The sequence below is a fragment of the Molothrus aeneus genome, chromosome 23 (genome assembly GCF_037042795.1).
Source record: "Molothrus aeneus isolate 106 chromosome 23, BPBGC_Maene_1.0, whole genome shotgun sequence".
Taxonomy (NCBI): Eukaryota; Metazoa; Chordata; class Aves; order Passeriformes; family Icteridae; genus Molothrus; species Molothrus aeneus.
The window spans coordinates 78,142-100,267 of record NC_089668.1 but is presented as its reverse complement, the minus strand read 5'-3'; the positions used below and the strand labels follow the sequence as shown (position 1 = coordinate 100,267).

General features: G+C 48.6%; 1 protein-coding gene and 1 long non-coding RNA gene across 2 annotated transcripts; one reads left to right on the top strand and one right to left on the bottom strand.

Moving 5' to 3' along the window:
* Positions 1-3,006: 3,006 nt before the first annotated feature.
* Positions 3,007-4,813, bottom strand: ID3 (inhibitor of DNA binding 3). The gene is made up of 3 exons (XM_066564756.1): positions 4,317-4,813; positions 4,044-4,115; positions 3,007-3,556 (listed from the first exon to the last, which is right to left on the bottom strand). The coding sequence occupies exons 1-2, from the start codon at positions 4,635-4,637 to the stop codon at positions 4,059-4,061; spliced, it is 378 nt and encodes a 125-aa protein (XP_066420853.1). The 5' UTR covers positions 4,638-4,813; the 3' UTR covers positions 3,007-3,556; positions 4,044-4,058.
* Positions 4,814-12,030: 7,217 nt separating this feature from the next.
* Positions 12,031-18,268, top strand: LOC136565864 (uncharacterized). Its single transcript, XR_010784936.1, has 2 exons — positions 12,031-12,595; positions 14,431-18,268. It is a non-coding gene; the product is annotated as an uncharacterized lncRNA (long non-coding RNA).
* Positions 18,269-22,126: the final 3,858 nt, after the last annotated feature.

The window sequence follows — 22,126 nt, the reverse complement described above, 5'->3', positions numbered from 1 at the left end:
ATGCACACGTGTGAGTGTGCCTGGACACGTGTCAGCATCTGAATACACATGTGTGAGTGCACATAGCTGTGTGTAACTGAACACAGTAGTGTATGCACATCTGCCCGTGTGACGTGCACTTACACATGTGTGTCAGTGTTTGTAAACACGTGTGTAAGTGCGTGCACACAGGTGTGTGCAAATGCAGTCACGCGTGCATACATGGACACACATGTGAATATGCTCATGCCACACGTGTCAATGACTGCATGTGAGTACACACGTGCGTGTGCACACCCGCGCTTAGCGGCCAGAACCCCCCCTCCCCGCGTGAGCGCGCCTGGCCAAGGTCACGCGTGTGCACGCAGCATCTGTGTCAGTGCGGCTGGCGCGGAGCCGGGCGGGGGGGCCGCGGGGCCAGGCCTTGGCCGGGGCAGCAGCGGGAGGAGGAGGAGAAGGAGGAGGAGGGAAGTGCGGCTCAGACAGCGCGGCGCCAGCAAACACCTGCAAACAGCTCCGGGCACACAATGGCAAATACAGGTGGGAACCGCCGCCTCCGTCAGCGCAGCGATTGCATCAGACTCCGGCGCTTGCCAAGAGGCGAACGAGCCGGATCACGGGCCACCGGCACCGCGGCGGGGCCGCGCTCGACCTTCACCACTCACCCCCCCGGTATTAGTTTTTGCCCTCCTCACCCTCTTTTCTCCACCCCTGCAGTGTAGCTGGGGTGGTAAAAGTAACGCCGGGCTTACTCGGCCAGGAGCATTTTTCTCGTTCCAGCTGTTCTCCCCGAGGTAAATCTCGGCCCTTGCGGCTATTTTTAGCTGCGTGTTTTCGCGTTTTCTTTACTTTTTTTTTTTTTTTTTTTTTTTTTTTTTTTTTAATCAGGGTTTTCCAGGAAAGCATCGGTATCCCACAACAGCCAAGATAAATCTGCATGGGGTAAATCTTCTCCCCGAGGCAAATCCCATCTGCCCCACGGGGTAAATCATCCCATCAACCCCCCCGAGGTAAATCCCAGTCCCAGCATTAGTTGTGGGGGGTTCCTTTTTTTTTTTTTAAGAGGCGTTTCAAAGAAAGCACTGGACACTGACAGCCCAGTCCAGGGAACTAGTGGGGTCTGAACACGGCTTGTACCAGAGTCTGGGAATGCCGGGGTGGGTGTTCCGGGCAAGGCGCCGGGATCCGTCCACCACGGGGGAGGAGGTAACGGCCCTGGGAGGCTTCTTGGGAGCTAGAGCCGAACCTACACCCTGCCGAACCCCCACAGCCCCTGGCCTCGGGAATCCCCTGCCCTGATGCCTGAGAGGGGATAGGGGCAGGGGCCACCTCCACTCCCCGGGGGCTGCAGTCCCCCTCCACCTCCCCAGTGTCATTTCCATCCAAAAAGCCCCAGCAGGACTGGTTTCTCCCACCCTATCCTAGCCCCGCTTCTCCAAATAACTCCTGCCCCAAAGTAGGCTCACTAATGCTCTCACGAGTCCAGGATTTCCACCACCATCATCTCTGATGAGGGACCCATTAGGACCTGGGATGGAGTGCTCACACTTGCAAGAAGCTCCACCTTCCAGGTACCAAGACTGATCCCTGTCCCCTGGCTCATACCCAGGATGCTTTTCCCACCCATCCCACTTAGATCCCTTTGGCACATCAGCACCAGCACAGCTGGAGGACCATGACACCCGGGTGAATGTGGGGACACTTGCCCCTAACCCACCCCTTGCCTTTTCCTCCAGAGCCAAAAACCAGTGGAGATGGCAAAAGCTAATTTTTCGCTGTGAGCATAACAGCAGCTCTGTTCCCAGATGCAGTGGTTTCTGGATGGACACCTTCACCTGCCTCTCACCATGCCCAGACAGCCCATGTCGCCTCATCCTACCCCATCCAGAGGTGCAGGAGGATACCGGCCCTGGGGAGCCTGGGGACATCAAGCTGGGAGGAGGGAGGAAAGTTCCCAGGGGCTGGTGATCCAGTTGGACCAGGTGGTGCTTTTTGGAAGTTCCACGTGCTGCTTTTCTCTGTGGAAATGCTCATGGACAAGGAGCGTTTGGCAGGTGCCAGCTGCACCCCAAGCTTCTGTTCTCCCATTGGGTAGAGGCTGAAGCCAGTGTGTGTGGGCGAAGCTTTGTATCACTCTGTGCTCCGAGACCCTAGTGTCTTCTCCCTTCTCCTCTTCCCATGATGCACCCCTGGATGCTGGAGCACCCTGGGGACACCCCAATGCCATGGGGCAGGACCCACATCATGCCTGGCTAAGCCCACAGCAGCAAAACCAGAGCCCAGCACAGGGAATAAAGATGATGGTGCTACAGGTGGGGGTGAAGTCAATTTAACTTCATCCTGGGCAGGCCAACACCTTCCCCAGGGAGCACGATCCAGCTCCACAGCCGAGCCAGCCTGGGGTCACATCTGTTCTGCTCCCGGGCCAAAGGGAAACCACAGCATTACCCAAGGGGAGGGAAAACCATTTTTGCTCCCAACACCTCTTCCCTGCAGTGTTGACCCCGAGGAGATTGGGCCAGGCAGGGGCTGCTCTCTCAATACTACCTGGGGCAGCAAAAGCAGTCCAAAAACTCCATATACCTCCCATATGAGGTATATGCTGGGGGAGCAGCATCACCCCTTCCAGCCCAATAGAAGCTCAAATCCAGCATCATGGCACCTATCAGCCCATTTTCACATGGCTAAAAGTGGAAAAAAGCGTATTTTTTCCTCCTTCCCAGGGCTCCAGCTACACCTCTAGATGGTCCCTGGGGCTGCAGCACCGTCTTCACTCCTTCAGTATCAGGTAAGCCCAGCAGCACACAAAATAGCTGGCAGCCACCTCGGCCAGGAGCCGGCAGCCCAGGGTTAATTCCTCCCATACCTGAGCTGACATTTCAACGCTATTACACAATTATGGAGATTCCTACAGTAACCCTAGAAGTTCCCATCAAAGTCTGGGAGGCTCCCACCCCCCCAGGGGGTTTTCCCACCCAGAGGTACACCCCAGCTCCCTCCATCCCAGCGATGCAGGAGAAAAACCAATCAAAATTATCTGGTTTTTATTATGCAAAAATGATAACTTTTATAAAAAGTTTATAAAGCAAGTACAAGGCATATTCGCAGAAAATCACCTTCCTGCACAAAAGGTACAAAAAGTTATACTCTAGTATAGAGCTCCACAATACACGAGGCCACAGCCCCAGAGAGTTTAGTTCATACTCAAGGATGTTTGTCCCCCCCTCCCCAAAGCCCCCTAATCCCCACCCTGCCATCCCATTAAACACCTTTAAAAAAAGGACTCGCTGCTATAATCCAAAAATATACAGACAACCTCCGCTTCATCATCAGTCTAGCATTAAAAATATCTCATGTGAATTCGGGTCCCAAGCTGGGATGCTGAGCTCCGTGGGTGGGATGCTGGCGGTGGAAGGCTGGGGGGGGGTCGGAACCAGCCGCTCCCCACTCGCGGTGCCCGGGCCCGGGGGAGGCGATGCCGGGGCCGGTAGGTCGCAGACAGCCCGGCGCCACGGAGGAAGCTGCTATTTACCTCCGGCTGATAACGAACCAGGAACCGACACTCGCTGCCTGTTTGCTAATTGGCACAGGGAGGTGAGAGAACAGAGGGGGAGGGAGGAGAAAAAAATAATAGTGGTAATTAGTGCGGTGGTAAGTGGAGTTGGGGATGGAAATTTGGGAAGAGAGGGTGGGAGCCAGGAAACCAAGTTCCTCGGGGACTGTATCTGGCTCCCGGCTGGGGATGCTGGGGGTAGGTTGGTGCTGGTTGGGGACTGGAGGTCAGGTGGCAGACTTGGGGGGGAGTGCAGAAAGGGGGAGCACTGGTCTGCATTATTTGGATCGGTATCGGGGGTGGGCTGGGGAGGTCGACTGAGGTGCGGGTGGTGAAAAATTGGGGCGAGGGGAAATTAGGGAGGGGGAGCATGGGTTGCTGGGGATCGGTCCGCTGGGGATTTTGATGCTGGGGGCGGGAGGGCGCCCCGGGACGCCACCTGTGGGCACATGGGGAGGGGAGGACTGGGCTACGGATGGTGGTGGCGGTGGTGATCGGAGGCGACACTCACCTGGAGGAGGTGGCGTTAGTGACACAAACTTCTCTCGTCTTTGGTGCGGAGTTCTGAGGCGAGTTCAGCCGCCTGCAGAGAGAAGGGACGGGGCTTAAGATTACCCCGGCAGCTGGTGGTCCCCACTCCTCCCCATTCCCCACCGTGCCATGACCCACCAACACACTCGGGGACCCAGCAGCACCCCTGTCCCGACTTGTTATCACCTCCAACCTAACAGATCCTCTCTCCCCAAATCGACATACCTAGCCCCCAGTCCGAAGCGACCCTTACCTTAAGGGAAAATAGGGTGGCCTCGGAGGAGGGGTCGCGGCCCTTGGACCCCTCCTCCAGCACAATCTGGAGGTCGAAGATGTAGTCTATGACGTGCTGCAGGATCTCCACCTGGCTCACCTTGGTGCCTTGAGGGATGCCCGGCACCAGCTCCCGCAATTTGGAATAGCAGTCGTTCATATCGTAGAGCAAGTTCATGGGCTCTTCCAAGGCCGGGCTCTTGTTGTGGCTGCCCCGGGCGATGGCTAAACTCTGCTCCGAGAGGCAGCAAACAGCCTCGTAGCAGCTCCGGACGGATCGCACCGGACTGATGGCTTTCATGGTGGGCTCAGAGCAGGTCTGGAGATGCAGGACGGGAGGATGCCTAGGAGCCTCAGGGGCTGTCGCGGCAGCGGGGGTTTTGCTGGGACCTTCGAGCACCAGACCGCCAAAGAGAGGAGCTCTAAGAGCTTTGACTCTCACTCCTGGACCCCCAACTTTCGTATTTCGCTGGCAAATCGGAGAGGATCGGGGAAAATGGGACGTACGCGCGCCGTCTTTATATAGGCAGCGCCACTTGACCGCGCCCACTACATGCAAATTTTGAGCAACACAACCCCCTTTTATGTAAAATAACCATTAATCTCTTCCCTTTTATGTAAACGAAGCCCTAAACCCCGCCTCCGAGTGTCAATGAAGCATCAAACTCCACCCCTACACATAAATGAAGTCCTAAACCCCTCTACCCCCCCCCGCCCCCCCCCCCCGTATCCCAGCCCCCCAGATTGACCCTTGGTGGCCCGACGGGGGATGACACGACCACGCAGGTCCCCCTCCCCATGGCCAGACGCGCCAAACCTCTTGGGGATTATCCCCCCCTAACCCCTTCAACACCCTCGCACCCCGAAACTGTCCCACTCCCCTTCCCAGTGAATTCCCCCTATTTTTAGACAGGACGATGGGGTTTCCCACCTCCCAACCTCCCTGTTTTAAGGAAATTAGTGCCGCCCTTTTCCTCAATCCGCTTCTCATCTGACCTCCAGACTTTCTGGCGTCAGGAATTATCTTGTGACCAGCAGAAAAAAATTAATTGCGGTAAAATTGAGGTTACGATGGAGAAACCAGATTTAGGTCAGCGCCTGCGAGAGGCCTGGAGGGTTTTTTATTTTGGAGGTGGGAGAGGAGATTTATAGGCAAAGGGGTTATCCCTAGCAGAAGTGATTGGCGGGGGGGGGGGGGGGGGGAGCGGGCGGGATATGAAGGAAACTGCCCTTCTACCATAGCTGCCTTAAAACTTACAGAATCAGAGAATGTCCATAGAAAAAGCCTAAAGCTGGAGCGATCTGGGGTCCCCGGTGGGTGTCACTGCAGTGGGTGGCACGTGGAGGGGTCCCGCAGTAGCAACAGCCCCACAACACCCTGACAGTGAGTCAGGATGAGCCCAAGGGGAAAATCCTCTCTCCCCCAAATATTGACTTTGGTGGGGTTTAGTTATGGGGGGTCTTGTGGGGGCTTGGTTATGAAAGTGCAGGAAAGGAATGTTACAGCCAAGAGGGTTGGAGGGAAGCACTCTGGGACCCTGTTTGGCCCAGGGCTCCCTGCTAATGACGGGGGCAGGGGGGTGAGGGTACAGGCACCTGGACCAAATTACTCCTGCCCACGGCAGCGATTTATTCTAGATCTGCCCAGATCCCAGTTTGGTAGTGCTGGGGTTTATTTCCACCCTCCAAAGGGGTCTGGGGGCTGCAGGCTGGAGGGCACCCCTTCTCCCCACATCTCCCCCAAGCCATGAGCTGCTCAACAAAAAAACCTTGAAAGCAGCATCCAACACTCTTTGTGGTTGAATTATTTTTGTACCTTTTATTTTTCTCTCCACTCCCTCCCCCTCATCCCCCCGAACCCCCCACCTCACTCGTTATGAATTTCCTGGGAAATCACCTCTGTGTAAAGGATAGCAGCTTGGGAAGATGCATAATCATCCTCATTAACCAACTCCCCTCCCCCCCCAAAAAAAAAACCGAACAAAATAAAGTTAAAAAAGAATTAAACATCTTTTAAAAATAAATAATTAGTGTAAAACTTCATGAAATTAACACAGATTTTTAAAACGTTTACAAAACATTTTTAGAAACTCTTTTCAGACTACCACCTGAATCCTTCTTATGACTTCCCCTCAATACAAAACAGCAGCGTACAGCCTCTGCTTATTCCCATACACCCCCTCTCATTTCCCAAGGGATGGCGGGGGGGGGCGGGGGGGGGCGCTGAAAGGCTTCAGAGGGACTGGGAGGGGAGCTTTTGTTTGCAGGGGGGTTTTGTTGGCGGCGGTTCCCACAGGCCCTGCCTGGGCGGCGGGACCCGCTGCCTTTGCCCAGCTGTGGCCCGGGCCCTCCAGCTGTGTTGATCTAACTCCCGGCCCCAGACAGCCTGGCGCCAGCCCTGCGCACGTCATGCATTCACAGAGGGATGCGTGGCCAAGGCAACCTCCCCCCGCGCCTCCCCCCGCACCGCCACCGCCACGGCCACGCTGCCGCCCTATTCCAGGGGGATTCATTCCAATCCTGGGATACCCCGAGTGTGTGAGAGGGCTGGGAGCACAAGAATGCTTTTATCTGATCACCCCAAGTTTGTGTCACAACCCCTCATTACCCCGGAGGGGTCACTTCACTTTTGACCGGGGACAAAGCGGCGCTTTTAGGGTGCCCTTGCGGTGTCAGCTCCGGGTTTGGGGTGTCCTTATGTGGCTGCGGGAGGAGTGGATTTCTTGGTGTGGAGGACAGAAAATGGGGGAGGAAGGGAGTGGGCATGCTCTGGAGCATGATGACTTCGTGGTGAAAGGGCCCACACTGGGTGTTTTATTAAAATGAAAAGTAAAAGAAGCAGCAGAAGAAGCAGGAGCTGGGATTTTCCACCTCAGCAAGCACCCCAAAATGATACCAAAAAGCCCCTTGTGGGAGGGGTGACCATGTACCTCACTACAGCTCAGCTATTGCTCCCTACCCACCTTTCTCCTTTTCCTGGGAACAGATTTTTAATCCCAGGGGATTTGCCCATGCTGCAAATACCTGCAAAGGTCCTCAAAACTTGGGGGGGAGCCTCACAAGTAGCTGCTTCCCCCCACCCCAAAATAATCTGCCCCTTGGGCTTGGCTTTGGTTTGAGTTTTTTTCCCCCCTGAAATAAGTCAGTACAGGTGACAGGATGTGAGGGATGTAACATGGAGTGGAAATGGCCAGATTTGGCCTGGCTGCTGCAAGGCAGGGAGGGCAAGTGTGGGGGTCCCTGTGTCCTGGGGGAAAACCACCAGCATTTTGGAAGGAATTTCTTGTCTTTTGGAAGCTGGGGGCTGTCTGGAAGCCCTGGCTGCGGGGCAGGGGTTTGATGGGAGAGGAGAGGAATGGAGATGTGGCAGGGTGCCCAAGGCAGCTACCAAGGGAAGAAGGGCTCTTCCCCAGGGGTCATTCTTTTTCAGATGGGGCTGAGGTATAAATTCCATTTACCAGGGATCTTCAGAGACCTTCAGGATCCTTCAGGATCCTTCAGGAGCAAGGGAAGCTGAGGGGCCTGGCTGGCTTGCTCTGGCTCAGCACAAAATGGGAACAAAAGCTCAGAGATTAATTTACTGATTTTTGGAGATGCTTTAAGCCACCCCCCCCCACCCCCCCCATCCCCATCTTGGGCACCCACATGGCACAGCACAGCAGCAATTCGAGGGAGTTTTGGTACTGGAGAAGAAATCCAGATGGAAACTCAAGGGAAAAAAGGGATTCTGGCTTCTTAAAAGGGCTCTGAGATCCCTTTCCCACCTTATCCCAAAGGCCATGGGGAGGCAATCCAGTACCATTTGGTGATCCTGCTGAACACTGTGTGGCAGCTCTCTTGACATTTCGATTCATGCTGGGGCCAAGTACTCCTGGATGGACAGCGAGTCCAAGATAGGCAAGGACAGGCAGGGGCAGGCAGGCATTGTGGCCCTGCTCCGGCCATTAGTCACGCAGAGAATGTGCTGAAAGGTCCCTGTGTAGTTTGGCAAACCCTCCCTGGGGTGCCTGTAGCCACAGTGACACCCTTATATTGAGCTATGATGTCCCAGATTTGGGGTGTTTCAGGATCAATGGAGATTATAAATTGGAGCTGGCAGATTGGATGGATGGATGGATGGATGGATGGATGGATGGATGGATGGATGGATGGATGGATGGATGGATGTTAGTCCACAGTCCATGCAGAAAGGAGCCTGGCTCCTTTCTAAGGATCTGTGCCTCAGTTTACCCCCTTCACCCACCACATGGACCCTCTGCCAGAGCCAGACAATGCCAGAGGCTCCATAATGGGCCATGAATGGAGCTGGATGAGCAGACAAACGGCAGAGAATTAGGAAAGGAAAAGGAGTGGCACCTACACCCAAAAAGCAGCAGTGAGGTGCCCTGCCCCCCCAAGCCATGTCACCAGGAAACCTGATCCAGCCCTGGGGAATGTGCGGCTGTTTGTGCAGGGGATTAGCCCCAGGAACCTACCCTCAGCCTGAGCCCAACTTAGCCTGGAGGCAGCACCCAGGACAGTCTCTGCTGGTGATCATTGGGGACCAAGTGAACACCATGAGGCATTACCTTGTTCCAGAGTACTCAGGGGAGGGAGAGGAACACTCTCATCTCTCTGGGAGGGAACCAGGAACTGTGACATGAACTGTGGCCAAGCTGCTCAGTCACTGTCCATGCCTCAGTTTCCCCACACTTCCTCTCATCCAAAGCCCTGTCAAGAGCAGAACCATGTCTCCATCACCCTCAGAGCCAGAGGGAACCATATATTCCCATGAGGAGTCACAGCTGCTTCTTCAGGGCAAACCCTGGACATCTCTGTTCCCTGCAGAGGAAAGGCTGGGACATTTGGAACATCCCTGGATAGTACCCAGAGTGGGGAGAGACAGTGGGGTTGGGCCCAGACGGTGTTGGGCAGGCAGCAGTGGCTGTTCCCAGCACCAGGATTCCCCACAGCTGCTTCCTGCTGCCCTATCTCACAGGCGCATCTGGGGAGCTGGGAGCAGTGCTTCCACTGCCACTGCTTCCTGTGCCAACCCCCCCTGCCCCAGCCACTGTCCTCATCACCTTGCCCCATGGCTGGACAGACCCCACCCTTCCCCTCCCCACCCCTGATATGGTAGCAGCCCCTCTGAGTCCATCTGCACCCTGGGGGGTCTTTTCCCTCCTGGGACCCTTTTGGGGCACCCCCAATGTTACCCTAATGAGCATCACACCCCCATGTTACCCTAAGGGGCCCAAGACTGATCAGCTCATGCCATGTGACCCCCATAACCCAGGCCCTGTTGAGGAGGCCCCTGAGGGTGTCCCCCGCAGCGTAGGTGCTGAGGTGCTGCTGTGCCACTACTGGAGATACACTCACAATTTGGTGCTCAGCCCACCCCTTGCTCTGCTCCCTTCTGTCTCTAAAATCTTTTTGATTCCTCCCTTCCCAAATTGCATCCATCCAAATTGCATCCCTGAAAAAGGAGGAGGAGGATGGGGCTGGGGGTGCAAAGGCTGCAAGTGTGAACAACCCTGGCTGCTGCAGTTGTGGAGACACTGGGCTCACTCAGAGGAGCCTGAGCCCCGCTGCCACTGCCAGGGTGACAGTGAAGCAACTCCCACAATATCCTCGGGGGGCTGGGGTGCAGCAGCAGGGGGGCAATGGGCACCCAGACCTGGCACTGTCTGCCACAGCCTCCCCCCAAACATGGGGTGCTGCAACCCTGGCGTGGTCCAAAGCGGGGAAACAGGCATCGGAAAGAGGAGCCCAGCCTGTGTTACGTGGGGGTCCCAGGAGGAGTTCTGCTGCTCCCTGTAATCCCGACTCCCAATCCCTCCCTTTCTCAGCACCCCAAATTCCTCCCCCCAGTTCCTGCTGTGCTGCAGGATGTGGCATTGCCAGGCTGCCCTTACTATAATCAGAGACTGTTACAACTCATCACACCCCCACCCTACATTGTCTAGCCCTAAATCACACCAACTCCAGCAACCCTCCTCCAGAAAACCTGACACACATCCCCAAAACCCTTAAACCTCCCAGATCCTCTCCAAAACCCAACACAAGCCCCTGTCCAAGCCATCCATCCCCGCTACCCCCAGAAAGCCACATCACCCAGCATCACACAAAAGAGCCCCTCCATGGAAAAACATGGTGGGGGGTGGGGGGGGAGAGATGTTTTATCTTGGCCTCCATCTGCCCCTAATAAGGCAGGTTTATTTTTAGTGGAGGTGAAAGTCAGAGCCACCAGCTCAAGAGCTTTTTCCACTCACATCTGCATTTGTACAATTTGGGTTTCCTGTTGTGGTTTCGGTGCTTTTCAAACCTGCCCAAATTGTTATTTTCTTTGCTCGGCAAAGAGCAACACAGATCGCTCCCTCTGTATCCTCAGTATAAATATCTTGCCAGCATCCCCTGCCCAACCTCCCCTCTCTAACCTGTCCATTCATCTGGCCCCTGACATGCTGATATCTTGGAATGGGGTCCAAGCCTCCTCATGGGGCTGGGATGTTGGTGAAAGTTCAGACTGGACCAAATAATTCCTCTCCTGGATTGTGCCTTTCCAGCCCCAGTGCGTGATGAGAAGCCACTCTTCAGACTCTGAGTAGGGAAACTGAAACAGGGATGGTGTCAGTTTGTGGATGCTGGACCAACAAGCCTTTGTTATCATTCTTTCTTTTTCTATTCTTAGCTAGCCTTCTGATGAAATTCTTTTTTCTATTCTTTTAGTATAGTTTTAATATAATATATATCATAAAATAATAAATCAAGCCTTCTGAAACATGGAGTCAAATCCTTGTCTCTTCCCTCATCCTAAGACTCCTGTGAACACTGTCACACCAGGCTGTGATGGAGGAGCAGGTGAGTGGGGAATGAGGGGGGGTCATGCTGGGTAACCCTCTCCCAGAGGGACCAAAAGCTGCCAGAAAATTCACACGGAGGGGTGGGTGTAGAACACCAAAACCTGTCAAGTTTTTCGTTTTTATAGGTATTGGCAAAGAATTGGAATTTATCTCTAAAACCATTTGGAAAGAATGATTTGGAAAGAATCTATCCATTCTATTGTATACAGGAATGTAGGAAACTCTGACTAGAGATGCGTAGTCGTTTTGAAACCAATGTTATAACGTTTTTACCTAGGAATGAACCAATCAAGTGCCCTTAAACCGTAGGAACAGCTGCTGAGGCTGAAGGGAATAAATACAAAAGGCTCTCCGGCAGCTTCGGCCTCCGTTCCCTGCCTGCCCCGAGGTGCGTCCAGCCCGGCCCGGGCAGGGGAGCGGTGCTGCCACCTTGTGGGCACAGAGCGGTACTGTGCACAGAGAGGAGCGGCGAAGCACAGTTAGGGGTGCAAAGGGGCGTGGCCGGGTTCGAGCGGCCGCCGTGCGGGGCGGTGGCTGGGAAGAACGACAGCGGCGGGGCCGGTTTCGGCGGGCGGCGGAGGCGCGGTGGGGACAGAGCTGCCATTTCAAGATGGCGAAGCGCCCGTGTACCAGGACCCTGCATGAGCCGGGTCGGCCTCCAGCCCCACTCCAGATGGCGGCCGCGGCAGGACTCCGGCAGAGGCGTCGCCGCCGCTCCCTGCCGCGGTTCGCGGGGCTCCGGTGCCGCTGACCCCGCCAACCGTTTTCTCCCGCCGGGAAAAGCAGCAGAAAATGGCGCCGAGAGCGCGGGATCGGCGTCGGGACCGGGTTGAGGCAGCCGGTAAGAGAAACGCCTGTGTGAGGAGCGGGGGATGCTTAAGGGTACCACAACAAAGATGGTGGCTCGGCCGGGAGTGGCTTCTGCCAGTACCAAAGATTGCGGAGAGGAAATCCGGGAGAAATGGCTGCTGGCATCCTGGGCTTGCCAGGCAGGTTTTGTACTTGATTGCAAGGCAGTTTTCCTGCCTCTGCAGGGGGTGAAAACCGGAAAGGGGAGAGAAAAAAAGACACTTTTTACGCCACACTCAAGATGGCGGCTCAGGGCGGCGCTCACTTGCCCTTCCAATGATGGCGGCAGTGTGCGCATGCGCCTTGGGTAGGGAGAAGAGAGGGCGGTACGGGAAATACCCCGCTCCGTCTGATCGGAAAAGTGCTTTCTCCTGGGTCTGGGCGGCATTGAGGTCACAACGAGTTCCAAATTAGCCTTGTGCCTCTCCTGTTGTGACTAAGTCGGTGTTCCCTGAGTGGCTGCAGCTCCCTGCGTGTGGAGGGAAGAAGCCTGTGCTGGAGAATGGGAGGAAGGTCCCTGCTGGTTGCTGTGTCCTCGGTGGGCACAGAACTCTGGCCAGGTGGCTTGGTGAGTATTGAAAATGTGAAAAGTGCGTATTTTGTGATTGGCGTTTCGGAAATATTAAAATTAATATTATATGTGTTGTGTTAGAAAGTAATGCTGTATTAATCCTCTTAAGTACTGTGTTAAATATAGTTTTAGATTATAACAAAATGTTAAAATAGAAACTATGCTATGTAGGAGACTTTTTTTAAAGAAAGGACTCGCAGTGAGATAGCAGCCACAGGACACCTAAATCTTGCAGAGAAAAAGAATTTATTGCTCTCTTATTAGAAGAAATGAACTTCTTCCTGCCTCGAAGGCGCTGTTAGGATTCAGAGGAAGAAGTTGATGATGACCAGACAGAATCCTGTATTTGAATGGAATTTATGCATCATGTATGAGATGTATGAATATGCAACAGGTTATTGTTTTTAAGGGTTAGTCCTTTGTTAACAGGGGTCTTTTTTCGGGCTTATGCTGCCAGAAAAAGGTACCCGGATGTCCGTAACTCTTTGTCTCTATTGTCTTGTATTGTCTTAATTTAATTTGTCCAAATTATTATTACTCTAATTGTATTACTGTTTTTATAACCATTTAATTACTGTTAAACTTTTAAAATTTTAAAAACAAGTGATTGGCATTTTTCATAGGATCAATCCTGCCTGCTTTTCACTCAATTGTTGTAATGAGTCATCAGCTTTTAGCCAGCCTCGGTTCAGTTTCTTTTTCACGAATTTTTTTGGTTGTTTTGATCCTGAACTTGCCAAACCCTTAAGTTTGCTAAATTAACCCTGAGAAGGTTCTACAAGCCAATGCTGAGGGGATTGGGGATTGGATAGTTAGGATCTTATGGCCCTTCAAGGGTTGGGTTCACCCCCTGATTTTGGTGCCACGGGAAACTCCAAGTTAACACGGATCAAAATAGGAGACAGTTCCCTCATCAAAGTCAGCTTTCCAAACCTCTGTTCAGGATCCAAAAGAAATGGGAATGCTCTTGGCAAAAAAGGTGCTTTGGAGACAAAGCAAGCTTAAAATGCCTGTAAGCGGGAAATCCAGGAGAAATGGCTGCTGGCATCCTGGGCTTGCCCGGCAGGTTTTGTACTTGATTGCAAGGCAGTTTTCCTGCCTCTGCATGGGGTGGCACCTGCATCCCACTGGAAAGGGGAGGGAAATAATTCCCCTCCTTCCCTGGCCCAGCCCTGGAGTGGGAGCAGCTTATCCTGGAGTTATCCTGCTCCTCCCCAGCATCTCTCTGGTACCGTCATGTGCTTCCCAAGCCCCCAGCACTGATGGATCTAAACGAGGAGAACAATCCCTGTTCCTTCTCTTTCTTCTCCATCCTTGATGTTCTTGGGCCCTGCATCTCCCTGGCTATTCCCTGTCTGACTCCTTATGTGTGCCTGAGATGTGTTTAGCAACAAATCCATTCCTTTAAAGGAAGCCCAGTGCAAAGAGCATCCAGCTGCAGGTAAGTCTTCCTGCATTTCATTTTTCTCTGTCCAGTTTTGGAGAGTTTCTCTCCGTGCTTTCCTGTGACCCAGATGTGTCCCTTCCTTTGTCCAGATCCAGTGCCAAAGGATTGAACAACTGATGAGAGTGGGGTCTGGGATGAGAATGGTTCTGCTAAAATTAGGAAAAGAATGCTAGAGGAAAAATGAGCTTCCTTTGAATGTCTGGAATAAATACACTGGGAAAGGGCACTTTTTAATTAGATTTGGTGCCACCTCCCCTTTTTTTATGGCTAAAACTCCATGGTGAGCAATGCAAGCCAAAAGATGAAATGCAATGCCAAAAGCCAAAGCCAAAAGGAGTCCTTGATTCTGCAGTGAGCTTAACTTCCCTTTTCTCCTCTCTTTCAGGACAGGGAGAACCACTGAACTTGTCCTGGCCTTGCCAAGAGCTTTGGTGTTTGAGCTGCCAAACCCAAACTGGTCCTGATGATGGAGGACTTAAGAAATTACTCAATCCAGCTAAATGCTTTAAAAAGGGAGATGGTTTGGTTATAAAAATATTTCTGCCTGAGACTGGGAAGAGGCTGGGAAGACTTAAACCCCCCCAATTCTGCACAACAGCGCAAGGATTTTTTAATTCTTTGCCTTTTTTTCCCTTCCTTTGAATGGGTTTGTTTGTTTCCCCTTGGAGACTGCACACACAATAGGCAGATTTTTCAATTAAGCCTTTTTTTCCCCACTTTTAGTCTTCAATGGAGCCCAGGTGCCAATTGTTTGCTGCTTGGTTTCTGCCTTCCCTTTCCTGCCTACAGCTTAACCCCTTTCTCACCTTCCTGCTTTTTGGCCATCTCTGGTCATGCAGATGATGCTGACGCAGATGGCTGATAAATAATTATCAAACAGCTTGGGAATGGTCTGTATCAGGTATCGGTGACATTAAAAAATGCAGTATATGGACCATCAACCAATGAATTTAGCAACAGTTGGATAATAACTAATCATCTTTCCTTTAAAGCCCTCTTCAAAGCATATTTACTTATAAAGGGAAAGCATTTGGTTTTTATTTTAAAAAATCACCAACAGCCAGCTTAAGTGAGCATGGAAGACTGACAAAGACATTGTAATGTTTTTTCTTTTAAATCCCTCACAATCCCATCATGTAGTGGGGAGGCAGCTCAGCGAGTTTCAGCCCACAGCTGCCATCCTGTGCTCATGGAGAGCAACCTCTCCAGCTGTCCCAGCCTCAGGAAAGCACAGAAGAGGGCTTTACACAGATCAGGGATTAAGCTAGACCCAGGTTGGGCTCAGCTCAGTCACCATGGCACTGTTAGAAGCCTTAAACCCTTTTTCTATCAGATTGATTGTGGTTGTGGTGCAGCCACTGTGTTGCTGTCAATGTGCTCCCCTGCAGCCTAGCCTGACATGGTGAGCAGGGGCTTGGGGTTCTTCTGCCTCATGTGTTAAACATCAAACCAGAAGATAAAACAACAGATAAAACCCCTGCCCTCCCATGTGCCTCACTCTGCACCACTGCTATGAGAGGAGTGTGAAAGACCCAGTCAGTTTTAGCTCTGTAAAGAAGCTGCAGAGCAGTGATGAGTGCCTGAATCACATCCTCTGCAGCTATCAGGGGAGTGAGGGCAGGGAAAAGGGCAGAGAAAGGGAAATAAAAAAACAACAGAGCCACCAAGACTGGAGGATGTGAGGATGAATCCAAAACTATGCTCTCCAAGAGCTGAAATAACACATTTCTTAAAACAAGACATCCAAACTGGAATGAGGGACTTGCACTCTTTCCAGATTTTCCCAGCGCCATAACCCATTTAAAAAAAAAGTCATCTGTGGAAATGGGATGTTCCTTTAAGCCTTGCAGAGACTTTCTCCAGCACCACAAAGCACCCTTCCTGTTGCTCTTCCTTTACCACTCAGGGCTGAGCCATGGAGACCTGCTTCTTTAGTGTGTGTGTGTGTGTGTGTGTGTGTGTGTGTGTGTATTTCAGGGTTGTTTTTTAAACCAAGAAAAAAATTGATATCATATTTTAAAAAGAACCCCCAGAGCTTTGGGGAAAGTGGGCATAAATGTCAAACAAAACACAAAGAAAGACTGAGCTACTAAGGGATCATACTTAGAGCAGCAGTGGTGGGGTGGGAGGGAAGAAATATAACTTTAGGAAATTTAACACCATTTAGGAGGGTTTATACACAATGTTTTCATTGCAAGCAATATTTAGAAGTGACAATTTAGTGATTTATCATATCCCAGCACACTCCTTCCCTGTCAAAGTGATAGGCAGAACCAGCAGAGCAGCTCTGAACACACTGTTCACTACAAGGCACCACCAACAACCCAGAAGAGCTCTACCCTTGGCCAACCCTGTCCCTTTGGGCCTTCTGAGAAGCTGGGATTTAGGAGAAGGCCTTGCAGGGGAACAGTGTTTCAAATGTCAAAGAATTTAAAAATATACAAGGCTATGAAAGCTGATGGGACCTGAAAGAATTGAAGGAGAAGGTGTCTTAGCAGAGCATCTTTGGCCAGTGTGGCCAGATAACCCTCGGATATCATTACTGGAGAATCTGGGAGTGAAGCCCAGCAGGAGATGCTGCAACATGAACTCCTGCCCCACACGAGAGGTTCCCAGAGACCAAAAACTCCGTGCAGAGCAGACAGGATCTGACCACAACACCTGCCTTGGGCCAAACCCACTCTTCATTTCTCATGAGCCACATAGAAACGTGGTGTATTTATGATCACTTCTCTCACCAGATCTGGTTGCAATCAGCACTGGATCCCAAAACTGAAGGAGAAGCTTTGTGTAGACAATTCCTCTTTCAAGGCTCAGCTGCAGTACCAGGCTCAAGACCTGGCATGCACGTGCATTTGGCAGGGAGTAGCAAATCAAGTGAAAGACCATTTCAGGGTTTTTTTTTCAGCTGATTGTTTAGGAATTTACTTGGAATAAACTTCCTCCCCAAGAGGGATTTCAATTCTACACATGCAGAAAGAGGAGAAAACATTAATGCAGTGTTGAGACAGCTCTGTGCTGAGAGCAGTGGTTTTAAGGTTAAGGCCCTTGTATATCTGGGAGGGTGAAACCTCTGTGTTCAACCCTCTGGGATCATCACTTGGGCTTCCTGTGCTTCTCAAGCTCTCAAAGTAAAATTGACCCACCAAACTCATCTTTGTCTCAATCCTAATCCCTGCATCATCCTTCAGGTGTATTTCCTCACAATGAAATTGGAGTAGAAAATGCTTTAGGAAATGCTTTGCAGCCCCTTCTTCCCCAAAGGCCCAATCTGCTTTAATTAGGAATGCTCTTCAAGCACAAGGTTTGGATGCAGCCAGTGAGACTCACATTTCAGAAGGACCATCAATGGTCTGATAAAGACACAGCACTTTCAAGCAGGCTGCTGGGACTGAGGAGGATATTTGAAACCTATTGACATGCAGTTCTAGCAGAAGTGCAAAATGAAATGTAATGTAGTAGAACTGGAAAATGAAATGCTGTTAGACAAGGCTGCTCCCCAAATTGGCTCTGCCTGGATCCACCTGCCCTGCAGCACAGCCTTCTCCCTTTCTCCTCACTGCCCTCTGCTCAGCACCAACCCAAACCTGGGCTATTCCAATTCCTGTCAGACACAGAGCAGCTGATGGGCAGCAAATGCAGCCTTCCCAAAGTGGCTGCCCATGACCCGGCCTGCAGGGCAGAGCTCAGGGAGGAGGTGGCAGCTTCCTCAGTGGCTTTTCATGTCCTCTCTCTCCCATGCAGACACTGGCATGCATGGCACGGCTCTGTTTTGGCAGCCAGTCCCTTGGCAGGGCTGTGTGAGCACAGGCTGAGCACATGGTGAACTCTCTCCTCCTTGCTGTGACACCTGGGCTGGCAGGGATGACACAGTGACCTCAGCCATCACCTGGCACTGACGTGTTTGATGAAAATCCTTTTGCTGGGATTTTTCTCCTGAGAAGCCTCAGAACAGAAATGGAACCAGTAACAATCTGCTGGCTGTGGAGTGTGGGCTGGAGATGGTTTAGCAACAGGGGCATCTTGGATTAGTCTCCTGTGCATTGTTTCTACTTGATGACCAATCATGGTCCAGCTGTGTCAGGGCTGTGAGCAGTCCCAGGTTTTTATTATTCATTCCTTTCCAGCTTTTTGATGTCTCCTTGCTCTTTTAGTATAGTTCTAATATCTCATTTTCTTTTAATATAATAGAGATCATAAAATAATATTTCAGCCTTCTGAAAGGTGGAGTCAAGATTCTCGTCTCTTCCCTTGTCCTGGGACCCTCAAACACCACCACAATCAGCGGCCGAGCGGGTTCGTGCGAGCCTCTCAGTAACCCTCGGCCAGTCCCGAGTCGGCAGCCCCGACACGGCCGACAGCGGGGAGACACTCTCTGTGCCCCGAGGGTACTGAGGGCACCTGGGCTGGGGGGAGACACTCTCTGTGCCCCGAGGGTACTGAGGGCACCTGGGCTTGGGGGGGGACACTCTCTGTGCCCCGAGGGTACTGAGGGCACCTGGGCTGGGGGCAGACACTCTGTGCCCCGAGGGTACTGAGGGCACCTGGGCTGGCGGGGAGACACTCTCTGTGCCCTGAGGGTGCTGAGGGCACCTGGGCTGGCAGGGAGACACTCTCTGTGCCCCGAGGGTACTGAGGGCACCTGGGCTGGTCGCCTTTGCAGCAGCAGAGACACCAGAGACATCGGTAGAAGATAAAGGGCCGACTCTTAGCAGGGGTTAAACCAAGGTTTTATTAGGAGTCCCAGAGGAGCTCCTGCACCTCAGGGGGCTCCTGCCGAGAGCCCTGGGGAGATGTGCCAAGGTTACATTTTAAGGGAGGTGGAAACCAAAAGTAGATAACATCCTACCAACCATTAGGTGATCCTAAGGGATGGATGCTGGGGGATAGACATATAGGACAGCGTATGGGGCAAGGCCTGGGCGGCTGACCCCTAGCCTCTGTCTAATCACTCGAGGACTTGGACCGAAACTTCTGGATGGAGGGAATGGGAGGCTGAGTGATTGACAGAGAGCCAGGGTGGGGGTTTGGGGATGATCTCATCCCGGGAGAGGGATAACACAGGTAAAAGGAGGGGGGTACAGTTTGGGATAAACCATTTGGGAAAAATATGAGGATACAAAACAAAATTACTTCAAAGTATTACAAAGTATAAAAATGCACTACGGCAGGTTTGGGCAGCACCAAATAAAATGTAATAAAATGCTTTAAAAATAGAAAAATTAAAAATAAAAATAAAATTAAAATAACAAAATTTATTTAAAATAAATGAAAAACAAAATAAAAACTGTAAAGTGCTGTAAAGTGCCGTAAAAGTTCCATAAAAGGTAGTGCCGTAATGCAAGACCCCCAAACACCACCACAATCACGAGCTTGAGTTGGTCTGGGCAACACCAAAAAAAATAAAAAGCTTTAAAAATAATAAAATAAAATAAAAAAGCTTTAAAAATAGAAAAATTAAAAATAAAACATAATATAAAAAATTAAAAGCTTTAAAAATAGAAAAATTAAAAACAAAACAAAAAAAAATTAAAAAATAAAAGCTTTAAAAATAAAAAATTAAAAATAAAAATTAAATAAGAAATTAAATTAGAAAAATAAAATAAAAGCTTTAAAATAGAAAAAATAAAAATAAAAACTAAATAAAATATAAAATTAGAAAAATAAAATAAAAAGCTTTAAAAATAGAAAAATTAAAAATAAAAATTAAATAAAAAATAAAATAAAAAGCTTTAAAAATAGATAAATTAAAAATAAAGATTAAATAAGAAATCTAAAAAATAAAATAAAAAGCTATAAAAATCAAATAAATTAGAAAAATAAAATTAGAAAAATGAAATAAAAAGCTTTAAAAATAGAAAAATTAAAAATAAAAATTAAATAAAAAATAAAATTAATAAAATAAAATAAAAAGCTTTAAAAAAAGAAAAATAAAAACCAAAAATTAAATAAAATATAAAATTAAAAAAAAATAACAAGCTTTAAAAATAGAAAAATTAAAAATAAAAAGTAAATAAGAAATTAAATTAGAAAAATAAAATAAAAGCTTTAAAATAGAAAAAATAAAAATAAAAACTAAATAAAAAATAAAATTAGAAAAATAAAATAAAAAGCTTTAAAAATAGATAAATTAAAAATAAAGATTAAATAAGAAATCTAAAAAATAAAATAAAAAGCTATAAAAATCAAATAAATTAGAAAAATAAAATTAGAAAAATGAAATAAAAAGCTTTAAAAATAGAAAAATTAAAAATAAAAATTAAATAAAAAATAAAATTAATAAAATAAAATAAAAAGCTTTAAAAAAAGAAAAATAAAAACCAAAAATTAAATAAAATATAAAATTAAAAAAAAATAACAAGCTTTAAAAATAGAAAAATTAAAAATAAAAAGTAAATAAGAAATTAAATTAGAAAAATAAAATAAAAGCTTTAAAATAGAAAAAATAAAAATAAAAACTAAATAAAAAATAAAATTAGAAAAATAAAATAAAAAGCTTTAAAAATAGATAAATTAAAAATAAAGATTAAATAAGAAATCTAAAAAATAAAATAAAAAGCTATAAAAATCAAATAAATTAGAAAAATAAAATTAGAAAAATGAAATAAAAAGCTTTAAAAATAGAAAAATTAAAAATAAAAATTAAATAAAAAATAAAATTAATAAAATAAAATAAAAAGCTTTAAAAAAAGAAAAATAAAACCCAAAAATTAAATAAAATATAAAATTAAAAAAAAATAACAAGCTTTAAAAATAGAAAAATTAAAAATAAAAATCAAATAAGAAATTAAATTAGAAAAATAAAATAAAAAGCTTTAAAAAATAGATAAATTAAAAATAAAAATTAAATAAAAAAATTAGACAAATAAAATAAAAAGCTTTAAAAAATAGATAAATTAAAAACAAAAATTAAATAAAAAATAAAATTAAAAAAATAAAAAGCTTTAAAAATCGAAAAATTAAAAAAAATTAAATAAAAAATAAAATTAGAAAAATAAAATAAACAGCTTTAAAAATAGATAAATTAAAAATAAAGACTAAATAAAAAATAAAATTAAAAAAATGAAATTAATTAAAAATAAATGAAAAACAAAATAAAAACCGTAAATGTTCCACAAAAGGCAGTGCTGAAAAGCGCGACTGTCGCAAAAGGTGCCGTAAAGCGTGACTGTCGTAAAAGGTGCCGTAAAGCGCGACTGTCGCAAAAGTGTCGTAAAAGGTGCCGTAAAGCGCGACTGTCGTAAAAACTGCCGTAAAGCGCGATTGTCGCAAAAGGTGCCGTAAAGCGCGAGTGTCGCAAAAGGTGCCGTAAAGCGCGACTGTCGCAAAAGTGTCGTAAAAGGTGCCGTAAAGCGCGACTGTCGTAAAACTGCCGTAAAGCGCGACTGTCGCAAAAGTGTCGTAAAAGGTGTCGTAAAGCGCGACGGTCGCAAAAGTGTCGTAAAAGGTGCCGTAAAGCGCGACTGTCGTAAAAACTGCCGTAAAGCGCGATTGTCGCAAAAGGTGCCGTAAAGCGCGACTGTCGCAAAAGGTGCCGTAAAGCGCGAGTGTCGTAAAAGGGGCCGTAAAGCGCGACTGTCGCAAAAGTGTCGTAAAAGGTGCCGTAAAGCGCGACTGTCGTAAAACTGCCGTAAAGCGCGACTGTCGCAAAAGTGTCGTAAAAGGGGCCGTAAAGCGCGACTGTCGTAAAAGGTGCCGTAAAGCGCGACTGTCGCAAAAGTGTCGTAAAAGGTGCCGTAAAGCGCGACTGTCGTAAAAACTGCCGTAAAGCGCGACTGTCGCAAAAGGTGCCGTAAAGCGGGACTGTCGCAAAAGGTGCCGTAAAGCGCGAGTGTCGTAAAAGGTGCCGTAAAGCGCGACTGTCGCAAAAGTGTCGTAAAAGGGGCCGTAAAGCGCGACTGTCGCAAAACTGCCGTAAAGCGCAACTGTCGTAAAAGGTGCCGTAAAGCGCGACTGTCGCAAAAGCGTCGTAAAGCGCGACTGTCGTAAAACTGTCGTGGAAGGTGCCGTAAAGCGCGACTGTCGTAAAAGGTGCGGTTTTTTGACAGTCGCGCTTTACGACACTACCTTTTATGGAACTT

Bases quoted from the DNA above. Each gene is read 5' to 3' on its own strand.
- ID3 (XM_066564756.1), bottom strand. From the start codon at position 4,637: ATGAAAGCCATCAGTCCGGTGCGATCCGTCCGGAGCTGCTACGAGGCT. The intron at 4,116-4,316 runs GTAAGGGTCGCT...TTCTCTCTGCAG, and splicing joins CCACCCTATTTTCCCTTAAG to GCGGCTGAACTCGCCTCAGA.